General features: G+C 56.2%; 1 protein-coding gene across 1 annotated transcript in view; it reads right to left on the reverse strand.

Annotated features, from left to right (window-relative positions):
* The window catches only part of CACNA1A (calcium channel, voltage-dependent, P/Q type, alpha 1A subunit), a 232,481-nt gene that overhangs the window by 37,470 nt on the left and 180,601 nt on the right, over nt 1–14,410 (reverse strand). Inside the window, exons 33-38 of the mRNA XM_014529428.1 lie at nt 13,449–13,559; nt 9,274–9,357; nt 5,938–5,943; nt 1,612–1,728; nt 1,393–1,458; nt 1,106–1,221 (exon numbers count right to left, since the gene is read on the reverse strand). Of these exons, the coding sequence (XP_014384914.1) occupies nt 1,106–1,221; nt 1,393–1,458; nt 1,612–1,728; nt 5,938–5,943; nt 9,274–9,357; nt 13,449–13,559 (500 nt within the window). The remainder of the gene's footprint in view (nt 1–1,105; nt 1,222–1,392; nt 1,459–1,611; nt 1,729–5,937; nt 5,944–9,273; nt 9,358–13,448; nt 13,560–14,410) is intronic.

A 14,410-nucleotide genomic window follows, 5' to 3' on the forward strand; every position in this document is an offset into this window, starting at 1 on the left:
ACGCGGATGCCAAAACCTCACTATCACAGACTTGGGTTCAGCTGGTCTCGCTGGGGCCTGAGGACATAGGTGCGTTTAAAAGACTTCCCTCCATCCAGGTGGTTGTCATCTTTTACTGCTTCCTCCCTCGGTAACTGCTCCAGGCACACTGGGCTCCTCCAGGTTCCCCTCCATGCCAGCCACGCTCCGCCTCAGGACCTTCGCGCTCACCGTACCCTCGCCTGGCCTGCCCTTCCTGGGATACCCATCCGGCTCCCTTCCTTGCCTATTTCTTTCAAATATCACCCCGCTCACGGAGGCACGACATACCAGCCCTCCGTTCCTTTTCGGTTGTTGTTAAATGAGAAAAACAATGATTTTTTACTGTGCCAAAATGTACATAACATAGAACTGACCATTTTAAGCATTTCAAAATGTATCATTCAATGGCATTCAGCACATTCACAATGCTGTGTAACCGTCACCACGATCCGCCCCCAATACCTTTTCATCTTCCCAAATGGAAAATGTGTGCTCTCCTCTCTCCCAGTCCCTGGCAATCTCCACTTTTTTTCTCTCTCTCTCTCTGAGTTGCCCATTTAAGTACAATCACGCATTATTTGTTCTTCTGTACCTTCATTTCCCTCTTAATCTCAAATTTTATCTCCTTCTAGTATCCTCTACAGTTTACTACTGATGGTCTCCCCCACAGGAATAGAAGTTTCCAGAAGGCAGAGAATGTTGTCCTTTCTGCTTGTTCCCAGTACCTACACCAGTGCCTGGCACACAGTAGGTGCTCAATAAAGCTACCATGGGTGAAAGAAGGAACTCTAACATGCAGCCAGGATTGAGAACCAAGCCTCAGTTTCCTCATCTGTCACACGGGGCTGCCAAGAACCCCCCCTCACAGGATGGTTAGGAGGAGTCAATGAGACGATGCTTGAAAACGCCTTTCATGTTTGAGTCCCAGAGCCTTTAGCTACTAGCCCACCAGGGTTCCTGGGTCCCCCATGCCCATCCCAGGCCTCACGGGCACAGAAGACTGAGGGCATCCCCTCCCCCACCGGAGGAGGAGGAGAAGGACCCCCCCACTGGAAATGAAGAATGAAAGGGGCCCGCCTCTCACCGGAAGAGAAGCATCAGGGCCTGGAAGAAGGTCCGGAAGTTGTTGTGCTCCGTGATCTGGAAGTCGTCCTCATCGCTGTCCTCTTCCTCCACGTCGATGCCAATGTTGCCAAACACCTGGGGGATCGGAGGGCGATGACCAGGGGCGGACGTGCCCCTCAGGGGCTCCAGGGAAACCCCACCCAATGCCCACGTCTGCCTCTCAGAACTGGGCTCCCGACCCCCCTCTGCCTAAGGGCAGTGGCCCTCCTTGGGTGGCTCTGGGAACATGGGGGGACCCGCACGCACCTGCATCCCGATGATGGCATAGATGAAGAAAAGCATGGCAATCAGCAGACAGACATAAGGCAGGGCCTGGTGGGAAGGAAGTTAGACAAGAGCCCTGCAGACCACGTTCTCAGCAAGTCGCACCGTGTGAGCACCGCCAACCTCCATTCTAGATTCAGCTACAGCGGTGGGGGCGGGGGCTGCTTTCCCTCTCAGCCCTGAGCAGGGGCAGTGGCTCACCTTGAACGACTGCACGAAGGTCCAGAGAAGGATGCGGATGGTGTAACCCTGCCGGAGGAGTTTGATGAGCCGCGCTGCTCGGAAGAGGCGGAGGAAGCTCAGGTTGATGAAGTTATTCTGGGGAAATGGAGAAAGAGGGGTGACCATCCACCCACCCCCAGGGGCTTAGAGCCATCACCACTCACAGAGGACCCTACATGAAGCCAACCAACAGGAAAAAGCAAGCCAGACCCCAAATAAGGAGGGAGAGGAGAGAAAGCACTATTAATGCAATGGTGCAGAGGAAAAAACTTGAAAAAGGGACAAAGTGGGGTGGGGTGGGGGGAAGGAGGAGAAGGCATCAACTCAGAAAGCATAAGCCCTCCCTGCCAGCCCCATCCGCAAAGGGGAAAGGAAAGGAAAAAAAGGAGAGAAAGGAAAGGGGTCGGGGGTGGGGTGGGGAAGAAATAACAAAAGAACAAGGAAAAGAAAATATATCCGAATCATCCAATCAGGAAAAAAATCGAGATGGTTTTTGTTTCTCCCAACAACCAAATGCACTGAGACGATAGGACACAAGCGGGTCAAGTTGCCAAATCCATCACATACGATGCACAAACACCGGGCAGGGTGGGGGGCCAGCGCACTCAGGCCTGGTGGACGGGGGCGGGTTCCAGGGCATGTTACGCTCTAGGCCAGAAATGCATCTGTCGTGGGACTCACCGGGCACCCTGCCCTGCCCTGCCGAGCTGCCCACCCGCTCCTGCCCGCCCTCACCTCACCCCACGGCCAAGAGGACTCGAGCCAATTGGAGAAGTGGAAGAGCATCTTTTCTTACCCCCTTGGCGAGCGGGCATGGGGAGGACGGGAGGGAGCTGGGGCTGTTCGGCTGCAGGGCGAGTCCTCGCTGCCCGCTGAGTCGGAGAAGATGCATTTGGGGCCCTTTTCCCCCCTCTCAGGGATGGCTTCTCAGCTTCTGGGGCTGGGTGGAGGTGCACGGGACCAGGCCTGCGGGAAGCAGGAAGTACGCAGCGCCCGTGGGTGGGTGAGCTGGCCATCGGCCCAGGCCCACCAGGGGCGGTGCTGGGGGCGGGGAGGTGGGCCGTCCCTGCCCCCAGGACCTCCCTGGGTGGCCCCTGCCTCTGCGCAAAGACCCCTACCTAGTTACTGCCTCTACCTCCTCCCACCCGAGCCAGACAACAGGGGGACGGGGAGGTGGGCAGCAGCTAGCCAGCGGGGTGGGTTGGGGCCCTGGTCATTATGGAACTGTCCTGGGACTGAGGGGCACTGGTGAGGGACAAGGCGCTAGAAGTCACAAATGGACCAAATCTAATCACCTGGTTGACAAAGTTATTTTGTTGGGCCTGAGCAGTTTTGTAATGAAAAGTAGTTGGCACTGTTTAAACTTCAGATCCCCCCCCCCCCCCAATCTGGCTTTCTGGCAACCCTGGACCTGCTTCCGTCCTGACAGCAGTTAACCGGGGCTCGGGGGTGGCTGCCCACCTCGAAGCAGGCCAGTGTCCTCCGGTTTGCCCAAGGCCCCTGCTCTAGAAGTGGCACCTGCTTTCCGGCTCCTGGCGCGTGTTGGCCGCCAGAAGCACTTGGAGTTTGAGAGCCCTGTCTCCGCAGACACGGGGCCGCCCTGCCGGGCGCTCAGCCTGCGATGGAGCGGCCGTAACCGGGTCTGGGAGACCCCGTGGAGAAAGGTGTAAATGGGCCTGGCCCTCACCCCCAAGTGGCACAGGGGTGACCACACAGGTTGCCCTGCCAGTCACAGCACCCCTTTCGGTCTCACAAGCTTGGATGATGAATTAACTGGGCATCTTCCGTGCTGGGTTTCCCAGGGCGTCCCAGTCCCAAATCTGTACCCGCTCGCTCTGGCCAGGGGGCCGAGGCGGGGATGGGGCTCCAGGAATTTCTGGGGCGGACAAGACGCCTCTGGGACACACCATTGGCCCCTCTGTCTCTAGGATGGGCGTGGGGACTGGGAGGTCCTACTCTGAACCCAACGGGCCTACGCGCTGTCCTGGAATGAGCCCCGCCCCAGCTGGGCTGAGAGAATCACAGGGTGCCCCACTGCCCTGACTCCCGCCTTGCCTGGCCACCCAGCTCCACCAGCTGTCCCAGCCTTCTCCCCTCCATCCCCAGAGGACAAGCCATCCCTTCGTGGGGTGGGACACGCGGGTGGACTCGCTCAGCATGCAGAGGCAGGCGGGCCCTGGAAGCAGCCTCGGGGCTCGGGGTGCGCGGGGGGCCTGCCATCATGCGGGAGAAGCCAGGGGCCTCGCGGGGAGATGCGGCCGAGACATGCGGAACCGAGGGGGAGGGAGACACGGGGGAGGGAGGGTGGAGATGAGAGAGGCCCAGGTGATGGGGCAGGGAAGGTGCTAGGCTGCCCTCCCCCACCCCTCCCCCTCTTCCCACGTCTGCATCCAGTCCTTCAAGTGCTCACAGAAACTTCCGGCAACTTCCCTTTTTCTAGCTTCCATCTTCCCGTCCACAGGCCACAAGGAGCAGCTGTTCACTCCTCCAACCCTGCCCTGTGCATCCAGGTTCTAGGGTGCCCCGGCGGGTGCAGGCCCCGAACGCTGGCGTGCTCAGGGGCGTGAGCGCTCAGGACAGGGGAACTACTTGCCCACTGGCTCCGGAGAAACCCTGCCATTTGCAGGAAATCCTGCCCCCCTCCAGCCCAGAACCCGCCTCTGAGCTCCAGCCCCATAACCACCTGCCTACCAACTTCTTCCAGGGTGTCCTTCAAGGCGCCTCCCGCACTCACGCTCTCCCCAACCCGGCCTTCTGGCGTTCCCTAACCTCCTCCGGTTCAAGCCACTCACGTCCCTCCAGGTACCCCTCTCACCCACAGCCCAGGGGACCCATCCCCGGGTTCTGGAGGGGCCCCTGCTCAGACGGCTCGTCCTCTGCTGGCCTCCTCCAGCCCAGGCCCGACCAAACCGCTCGGGCTCTGCAGCCACAGTGCCCTTGTCTAATCACATGGTGGCGCCTCCCCTGCTCCACACCCGCCCGAGCTCCCACAACAAGGCCCCAGGGGCCTTCCCCTTCTGCGCTCTTCACATCCTATGGACTGCTCTTTGCTCCAGCCACACCCCTCACTTGCAGAGCCTGACCCCCGCGTGCTGTCCTGCCACTGGGCCTTTGCATGTGCTGTCTAGACCTCGTATGCCCCATTCGCCCCCTCCACCTGCTTAGCACTGCTCACCCTTCAGCTTGCAGCACAGTTACAATGTCACGTGGGTTTGCGGAGTGGTTTGACCAATGCCTGCTCCCCCACTTGACCAGGTGAGGGGGGCAGTGGTGGTGTCCGCTTTTGCTCCCCCCCTCCATCTGTGGCACGGAATTGGGGCTCATTAAACGTTTGGTATATGAGCACACGTGTACCGCTAGGGGAGGAATCCTGGTGGAAAGATGCCACTGGGGTCCTTCATAGGGGCTCAGGGCTGGGCGGGGAAGAAGCAGGTCAGATATAACAGTGAGGGGTGTGCAGGTGTGTAAGGAGCTGATGAGTGAGGAGAGAGACAGTGTATGCCGGGGTGGGGTATGGGCGTGCAGGGTGGACGGATGTAAGAGAGGAGAGGCATAGTGTGTGCATCTGTGTGTATGTCGGCGGGGAGAGAGACAGTGGGGGGCGGTGTCAGAGACAGAGCCAGAAAGAGGAGAGGGCACGTGTGTGCAGTGACTGTGTGTGTGTGTGTGTGTGTGTGTGTGTGTGTGTGGCACACGGCCTTGGCTGGCCGGCCCATCTGGAAGCAGCTAGACCCCAGCCTTAGCAGTTCTGTCTCCCTCGCCTGAGAGTCTTTGCCTGCATGCTGCCCACCCCTCAGACCCCGCCCCCCCCCATCAGGCTTGGAGATTCGTCTCTGGTGATCAAGGGCTGGGAATGGGGTCAGGGGTGGGAGGCCCTTTCCTGGGGCTCAGGCTCCATGGAGCTGAACAGGGAAGTGGAGTGGCTTGAGGGAGCTGAGGGTTCCGAGTGTCAGATGCGTGTAAGCGATGGGGTTGGAGACCCAGCAGCCGACTTGTCCTGGCAAACCCATCCTTTTCTCTGCAAAAGATGCAAATCAAGCCAAACAAAAACCCCAATTCAGAACCCAATGAAAACAAGGAGAGAGAGAGAGAGAGAGAGAGAGAGAGAGAGAGAAAGAGAGAAAGAGAAACAAAGCCTAACCACAAAACAAGACCCCAGCAGCTCCTGGAAGTCTAAATTGCAGTTGCCACTTTGTCAGGCATTCCCAGTCAGAAAGCCCAGGGCATGACATGCAACGCTGATGCGAGAAGATGCGTTCACAGTTAATGTAAGGCATTTAGACTTCAGAAAGAAGTAACACCAACCGGATTCTAGATGCAGATGTTGAAGATGGAGGGGGAGCGGGCGGGCGGGGACAGTTGGGGAGGCGTGTTCAGCGTTTTTTAGGTTGATTTGTAACCAGTGCCAAAAAACCAATGGGTTTCGGTTCCCGGGCGGGGAGTGGGGGTGGTGGTGGGTTGGGAGATAGTCATTGGTGTATGAATACACAGACCACGTCATGGATGAACAAATGAATTTCATAGTGCATTTTGATTGGATGAGTTTTTCAGACGGCGTTGTGCCAATATACAGTTTAAAGAGCAGGCATGAAAAGAGACAAGACAAGAAACACAGTCATTATCCATCGCACGCAGAGCAAACCCACGTCACCCTGGCCACTTAGGGGCAGCAGCTGAGGCCCACTGGGTCTCCTGCCCTCTCCCCCCAACCCTGGGACCTGCCCTCCGAAGGTCTGGTTCCTCCTGCCTCAGACCTAGCGGGCTTACCTGGGGGGCAGGAAGGGGGGGCTGTGGGCTCCTTGCCTGGCAGGGCAGGCCTCCCCCCGTCCAGGTTGGGAGTTTATCATTCTTAAAGGGTCCAAACACCCACCCTCTAGCTTTCCCTCCAAATGATTCTAACTCAGAGCCAGGGGCCGGCGAACAAACTAAAACTCCAGTACATCCACGGTAATAATGGCAATAACAAAGCCACCATTTGTGAGCTATGTCTTCTGGTAGGTTCTGTGCCAAGCACTTCACATTGATGGCTCTGACTTATTAAAAGTTGCTATCTTTCTCCTATGAATGTCAGCCCTATGCGGGCAGCATTCTCTTTTTATATTGATTGATTGATTGATTGATTGATTTCAGAGAGAAAGGGAGGGGGAGAGATAGAAACATCAACAATAAGAATCATTGATTGGCTGCCTCCTGCACGCCCCCTCCTGGGGATCGAGCCCGCAACCCACCAGGCATGTCTTGATGATAATCGAACCCAGGACCCTTCAGTCTGCAGGTGGATGCTCTATCCATTGAGCCAAACCAGCTAGTGCGAGGCAGCATTCTTGTATATTTTGATTTGTTCACTGCTCTGTCTCCAGCACCTATAACAATGCCTGGCACACAGCAGGCGCTCAATGCATGCTTACCGAGTGCATGAATGAATGGAAGATCTGATGGGCTTAGTTATGATGATCCCTACATACAGGTTGAGAAGAAGTAACACCATTGCTCAGCGTCAAACAACTCATAGGGAGGGCTGTTTGACTACTGTAATGGTCTTGGTGCCCTTGAATTGGATCCTGTGCCCCATCCTCCTGTCCCCCACCCCCATGTCTTGCAGCCAGGAGGACGAACTGTTGGGGTTCAGCCCTATGGATCTCTTACTGGCAATTGGAGGTGATGACCAGCTTTCTCCACCTGCCTCCCTGGGGTGGTAGGCCACACTTTCCAACCTCCTGACCCAGAGGGACATTGGGTCAAGGCTGTCTAGAGCTCAGTCGGGTGGCAAGAAGCCAGCTGGAGCTCAGACTTCTTAGAAACTTAGGACAAAGATGAGGTCTAGGCTCTGGCTGTCTGCTAGGGGACAGTGGCCAGGTGGGGGCAACCCAATAGGGACAGACCCCAGGGGGCACAACCTCTCTGGAGGAAAGTATCAGGGGGTGGGATGCGGGGAAGGGGAACTTCTGGATCACGTGAGCTGAAGGCAAAGAGTTGTGGCCAAGATACCACTTGGGTCAGAGTGTTGGGAGATGAACGGCCCCTCTTCTGTGTTGCTCCCCAGCCCTGCCAGTCTTCTAGGATGGAGAGTGGGCCAATCGATCTCCTTCTGCTGGGGGCTCCTGTGGGGACACCCCAGGGAGCACCAATGTCCCCTCAGGAGTCACCAGGCCCGGCTGTGTCAACTTAGGCAGACGCCTCTCTTCCCTGAGCACCGAGCCTCAGTTTTCCCATCTGTGAAATGGTACAACACCCTCTTTCTCGGGCAGCACCCCACTCAGATCCACCCTCTGCTCCTCTCTGCCTATTGTGGGCATCGCCCTGGCTCCCTTCTGGCTGGGTTTGGCCTATGGGAGGTGCTGGCAGGAGTCAGCACGAGGAGAGAAAGGCTGAGTGTTTCTCGCCAGATGCTTCCTTCCTGCTTTGGCCCTTAGTCTCTGTTAGGGGTTCTGCTCCTGAGTCCACAGCCCCTCACCCATCCGGACCAGGTTCCCTCACCACTTCAGCACCCGGGCAGGTAACAGCTCCTCACAGTGGCTGGGTTTTGGATGCCTTCCCTCCTCCTCCCTGAACGGTCTCTGCTTTCCAATTCTTAGTTTAACCGTCCAAGGGAACTCACTTACATGCTGAGCCCTACACCTACACCATGAGCGAATCCATGTAAAATGCTCGGCACAGTACCTGGCACACAAATGCCCCATTCTTGTCGGCCACCATTGTTTTTATTGCTGTTACTATGAGGTGGATACCATCCTGGCCCTTGGCTCTGACACCTTCTGCTTTTGCCCCTCCCCCCACCTCCTGAGGGCCCTCAAGCCTGGGCTCACTGGCAAATGGCCAAGGAGGGGTCTTGAACAGAAGATCTGGGCCCCCCGAGTCTTCTAGACAAGGTAGAGGGACAATGTGGGGCCAGTCCAGAGCCCCCCGTGTGGGAATGCCCCAGGCCTGGGGGTAGAGAAGGGTGGATGCCCTGGCACCCTCCCGAGGTTCTGGGAGGGGTGTCCCTTTGTTGGCCCAAGGGCCACGGCTCCCTCCTGCCCATGAACCAGGAGCTGTTAGTTCAGGCAGAATGGACTTAAAGCTGATTCCCTCTGGGCCCCCAACACTGTGTGGAGTTCGGGGTGGGCTCAGCCTTGGATCCTTTAAGGGTCTCGGTTCTCTCAGAGCACTGAGCCCACGTTTATTCATAAGTCAACGGGGCAGGGGAGTCTGCCCTGCAGCACTGGCCCATGGCTGTGGCTCTGGGAGCTCCTGTCTTCTTGAGTTGCCCTCCTGGGGGGGGGGGCACCCTGCCTCTGGGGGCCCTGCTTCTCCCTCTCTGCTCACGGCCGAGTGCTGGCAAGAGCCAGCGGTGGCTGTCGGGACCTGCTGCTTCTGGATGACCTCTTCCCCGTCCCCCCACCCCCTCCCAGCCAGGAGTTGCCCAGAAAGAAGCCGGCAGGAAACTTACCCCAAACTCAGTCACTGTCTTCTTGAGTTGCCCTCCTGGGGGGGGGGCACCCTGCCTCTGGGGGCCCTGCTTCTCCCTCTCTGCTCACGGCCGAGTGCTGGCAAGAGCCAGCGGTGGCTGTCGGGACCTGCTGCTTCTGGATGACCTCTTCCCCGTCCCCCCACCCCCTCCCAGCCAGGAGTTGCCCAGAAAGAAGCCGGCAGGAAACTTACCCCAAACTCAGTCACGAGGATGTCGGTGATGCTGCCCAGAACAGTCACAAAATCGAAGATGTTCCAGGCATCGCGGAAATAATTCTAGAACGGGGACCCACAAGACAGAGATGCCAGCTCAGGGCTCATGCTGGGTCCCCCAAGGCCAGCCAGGGGCACAGCTCCGATCAGCCCAAGCGCCTGGGACAGTCTTGGCCCTTTGAGTAGCAAAATGCTCCTGAGCGGGCTCCTCTCACAGAACCAGGCCTGCCATTGGCTTGCCTGACCCCAGAGGGGGCCTCCAGGGCCCTCGTCAGCTCTGCTGGGGGGAAGACCTCACAACAAGGATTATCGCTCAGTTTACATGAGGTGACAAGCTCAGAGAGTGGAGTCATTCACCGGGCTGGTAGGTGAGCAGCATGGACGTGAAGGGCCAGGATCTGACCCCAGGCTGGGACTTTGAGTCTGGGGTCTGTGTTGAGGATCCTACTGAATCAGGACTGTGTTCATAGCACGCTCCCAAAGAGCGTGGCCACTGGGTTCACCGCCCAGCTGTGTGGCTGTGGGCTAGTGACGTAACCTCTCTGGGCCTCCACTTCCTGATCTGGGGAAGGGGAACAGTGACACGGGCACAGAGGCCTTCTGGGCACCTGCCAGGCTGCTTGTCCTGGCTCCTTAGTCGTTAGATGGGGCCGTGTGTCTAGTTCTAGCAGATGGGCTGTGAGCAGAGGCCATGCGAGCCACTTCCTGGCCAGTCAGGACTGTCAGAACTCTTTTAACCCTGGCAACTTGCGACGTTCCAGATGGGGCTGCTCCAGGAGCCTGGGCCCCTGAGTAACTACAGGCAAAGAGAGCCCCCCACTCCCCTCCTCCGCTGAGTGTCAACAAAACCTTTGTTGATTTAAGCAACTGAGATGTGAGGGCTGTTTGTTACTGTGGCTGACTCGATAGGTCCTGGTTGGTACATCCCTGGGCTGGGTGCTGGCTCAATTGGGACACACAGGTACAGCGCATTGTTGTTAAAATACTGAAATATTCCATGTGATTTGAGCCCACACCAAGCAGTACCCCTGCCTGGATCTACGGGTCTGGCTGAGACGCCGCCTGCACCCCCCCGCCCTCCCCCAAGGCTCGTTGAGACTCATGCCAAACACAGGCCTTCCCAGCATCCTCACAAAGCAGAGGTCAGGGCGTTCTAAGTGCTCAGCTCCTCCCCGAGAAGGGCCCAGGCTTTAGAGATGTGCTTCCCAGGGCCAACTCTTTCAGCAAGGTTGAGTTAAATGTCCCGAGGTGGACTCTGTGGGTCTTGGCGCCCTCTTCTGGAGGACAGGGTGTAACAACAATCATATAATGGAGTCTGAGTGGGATTTGGTATACAGTAGGTGCTCAATAGACAGACGTTGCTGTTTTACAGTTACCTAAAAGCAATGCGGGCTCCGATGGCACTTAGAGTATTTTAGCAGGTGCTGCTGGGCCCTGCTCGTCTTCCTTCATATTACATGACTGCGCACCTTCGTCACCCTGCCCCAGGCCTTTCTCAGGCTGCGGATTTGCTGGGGAATGAACCGGTCCCCTGGGAGCGGCCCTTCACTATGGTGATGGGCACTGGAGGATAAATACCCCCTCTCCCTTCCCTGTCAATGGAATGATGCCGATGCCTCTCTGCTGCCCCCTGGAGGGCCTCAGCAGGACTGCAACCTGCGCTGGCTACCCCTGCCCTTCACTCCCAGTCTGCTTCCCCTACCATGTGTTTCTGGGGGTCGCCTCTCTGATAAATTCCTTTCACTCAATCCTTATCTCAGGTTCTGCTTCTCGGGGAGCCCAAAGGAAGACAACTTCCTGGGTGCGCAGTGACAGGCCTCCAGCCCCTGGACTACAAGGCTCTCTCCTCTTTGGCCTAAATTTCACCTGGGGATGGTGGGGCTTCATCTACACTGTAGGGAGAGGGTGTGTGCAGGGAGCCGGAGCCCCAGCCCTGGGAGGAAATCATCACCAGGAGACTGATTAGGAGTGAAGAATCGCCTGATAGCTGCACTGGGCGGGGCCCACAGGACTCATTTTGTAGGTGTGGACACAGGAGCCAAGAGGCCAGTGCCCTGCTTGTGGCCACACAGCTAGAGAGGAGCTGAGGCAGGATTCGCACCCAGAGCCCCGCCCTTCCCCATACACAGGCTGTGCCCTGTCCTGTTGGCATCCCAGGATGAGAATGCTGAGCTGGTGCCACTGCCCTGGCTGCAGGGGCTTCCCTGCCTGGTGCTCAGCTCGGGGTCTGACAGCCTGGGCAGCACCCTGGACGCCGCAGGGGATCATTAAAAATACAGATCCAGGCCCTGACTGGTTTGGCTCAGCTGGTTGGCGCATTGTCCTGTGCACTGTTTCTCCCCCTCCCTCCCTCCCTCTCTCTACAAAAATAAAAAATAAAAAATAAATCAATTAATAAAAATAAATAAAATTAAATCTTAAAAAAAATACAGATTTGCCCAGTCAGCATAGCTCAGTGGTTGAGCGTGGTCGACCTATGAACTAGGAGGTCAGGGTTCAATTCCCAGTCAGGGCACATGCGCAGGTTGTGGGCTCGATCCCGTGTGGGGAGTGCAGGAGGCAGCTGATCGATGATTCTCTCTCATTTATGTTTCTATCTCTCTCTCCCTTCCTCTCTGAAAAAACCCCCCAATATATATATATTTAAAAAATTAAAAATAAAGAAAAAAAATACAGATTTGGGGCCCCTACCTGACCAAGTGGATCAGAATCTCTGGGGATGGGTCTGGGGCAGGATCCCATTTTTAAAAAAATCTCCCAAGTACTTCTGAGAGGGAGCAGAGCTGGCAGCCACGGCGTTGGAGGTGAGAGGCAGGCCAGTGAACTTGATTGTAACTTGATTCACTGCCAGGCTTCACTCTCAATCTCCAGACACACATTATTTGTGTTTAGGGTTTGCAAGAGTTCTTCTGAGAGAGAGGCAGTGACGGAGGAGAGGTGAGGTGACAGAGCCTGGAGACCATTTGAATGGAGGTCTCTCTGGGGTTAAAGCTGATGCCCTATACCAGCGGTAGCCAACCCTTCGGACCTCACGGACCACCAGTGGTCTGCGGACCACCGGTTGGCAACCGCTGCCCTACGCCACTTCGAGAAGCCCAGGTGAGACCCAGGCTGACACCATGTGCTGCAGGTCATTCTCTGCAGAGAAACAGGCTCACGGGGTGATCAAGAGGGAAGACATGTGTTTTAAGTCTGAGCTTGGTCACTCATGGGGACCTTCTTGAAGTCACTCCGAGTTACAACCCACCAGCTCGGGCCTTCTTCAGCGTTTTTTGTGCTGCGACCCTCCTTGGCCAACTGGGAAGGCCTTCTCAGAGGAAGCTTATAAATGCGTAAGATAAAATACCCAGGATTGCAGGAACACCCGTTATATTGAGATATGGTGATCAAAATATTTTTAAAATGGTGATCTAGTGATGAATGCACTTCTTCATTAACATATTAACACAGTTTAGTTGAAGGTTTAATAACCATCGAGATTTTGAAGCAACGATGAGCGCAAACTAAACTGTGAGGTCCCTGCCGCCTCTACCGTGCGCGAGGCAAGTATTTGATTTGTGTTGCTGACGCTGCCGGGGTGTGTTGTCTGCTTGCCAGATGGAAGGAAATGCTCAAGTCCACTCAGTAGCTGGCAAAGGTAAAGGGGCAATCACTTGCATTACTGGGAGATGAAGTCCAGTGAGTGGGTTCTAAACTGCATTTGGGGAAAAAAAAAAAGGGAAATGGAGTGCAGTAGAATGACAGGGCATGAGATACGGGCCGACACTCGTTTCGTTTCGGTGGCCATAGGCACGTCTGAGTGCTGGGCTCCACTGCCAAACGCATTTCTCACTGTGGGTCGCAGCTTCGATGGTTTGAACGTCATGGACTTGGCCCGACTGGAGATCAGGTTCCTTACTTCTAAAACGGGTCATTTCCAGGAATGACTGAGTAAGTGCACGCCTTGCACATAGTAAGTCAACACGTGCCGGGCGTCACGGGTGTCACTTGGCAAGCGCAAGAACGTCTAAGTAGAGTCTGTGGGCGTTGGAAGGATGCTCAAGCCACCACTGGGGTGGGGGTCTTGGTGCCAGGTGGGTGGGCCACCACCCAGCACCCAGTGCCCCTCGGGGCTTCCCCCCAACACACAACTCTAGCCCTAAAGCTGTACTTACCAGAATCCCAAAAGCCATGACTTTGAGCAGACACTCCAGAGAAAAGAGGGAGGTGAAGACGATGTTGAATACCCTCAGAGCATTTTCATAAGCAGTCGAGGCCCCGTAGAACTAGAGTAGGAAGAGGGAAGGGCGTCGGGGTCAGTGGGCGGCAGGGTCTGGGGAGGCGGCTCTGTGGCTGTCCGAACCGGGGCCAGACAGGACTCACACTTGGGGTCCCTGTTGACCCCTGTGGAGCCAACTCCAGGCAAGCTCTTCACATCAAAACAAAGATCCTGGGACAGCCTGGCGGGTGGGGCTAGAGGATGTCTAAAGCAGGCTTCTGCAGGAATCTTTGTTTCCCCAGATCTCCTTTTAACTCCGACCTGCCCGCTCCCATGAGACACTCCTCCACCAAGTTTTACAACATTTCCAGCCCCAAAAGAGTTTCCTTGCATCCCTTCCCAGTCGGTCATAGCCCCAGAGGTAACTGCTCTTCTGACTCCTTGGGAAATATTCTTGACCAACTATTTATTTAATCAGACTTGAATCTATCACCTTTAGACCTAACTACCAGGTTACAGGACATACGGCAGATAGAGGGAGAAGTTACAGCCTGGACCCCTCCCCGCACCCCCCTCCCCCGAGGAAACCAATGTATCCAGAGCTGGAACCCTTTTCATTTGGCTCATCTGTTTCTCCAAAAAGTCAGGAGTGTGGGGGAGAAAAGGGTATGGATGGGGAGCACAGAAGTTTAAAAGACAAAAACTGGCCCTGACCGGTTTGGCTCAGTGGATAGAGCGTCGGCCTGCGGACTCAAGGGTCCCAGGTTCGATTCCAGTCAAGGGCATGTACCTCAGTTGTGGGCACATCCCCAGTGGGGGGTGTGCAGGAGGCAGCTGATCGATGTTTCTCTCTCATCGATGTTTCTAACTCTCTATCCCTCTCCCTTCCTCTCTGTAAAAAATCAATAAAATATATTT

Source organism: Myotis brandtii, unplaced genomic scaffold (assembly GCF_000412655.1).
Source record: "Myotis brandtii unplaced genomic scaffold, ASM41265v1 scaffold680, whole genome shotgun sequence".
Lineage (NCBI taxonomy): Eukaryota > Metazoa > Chordata > Mammalia > Chiroptera > Vespertilionidae > Myotis > Myotis brandtii.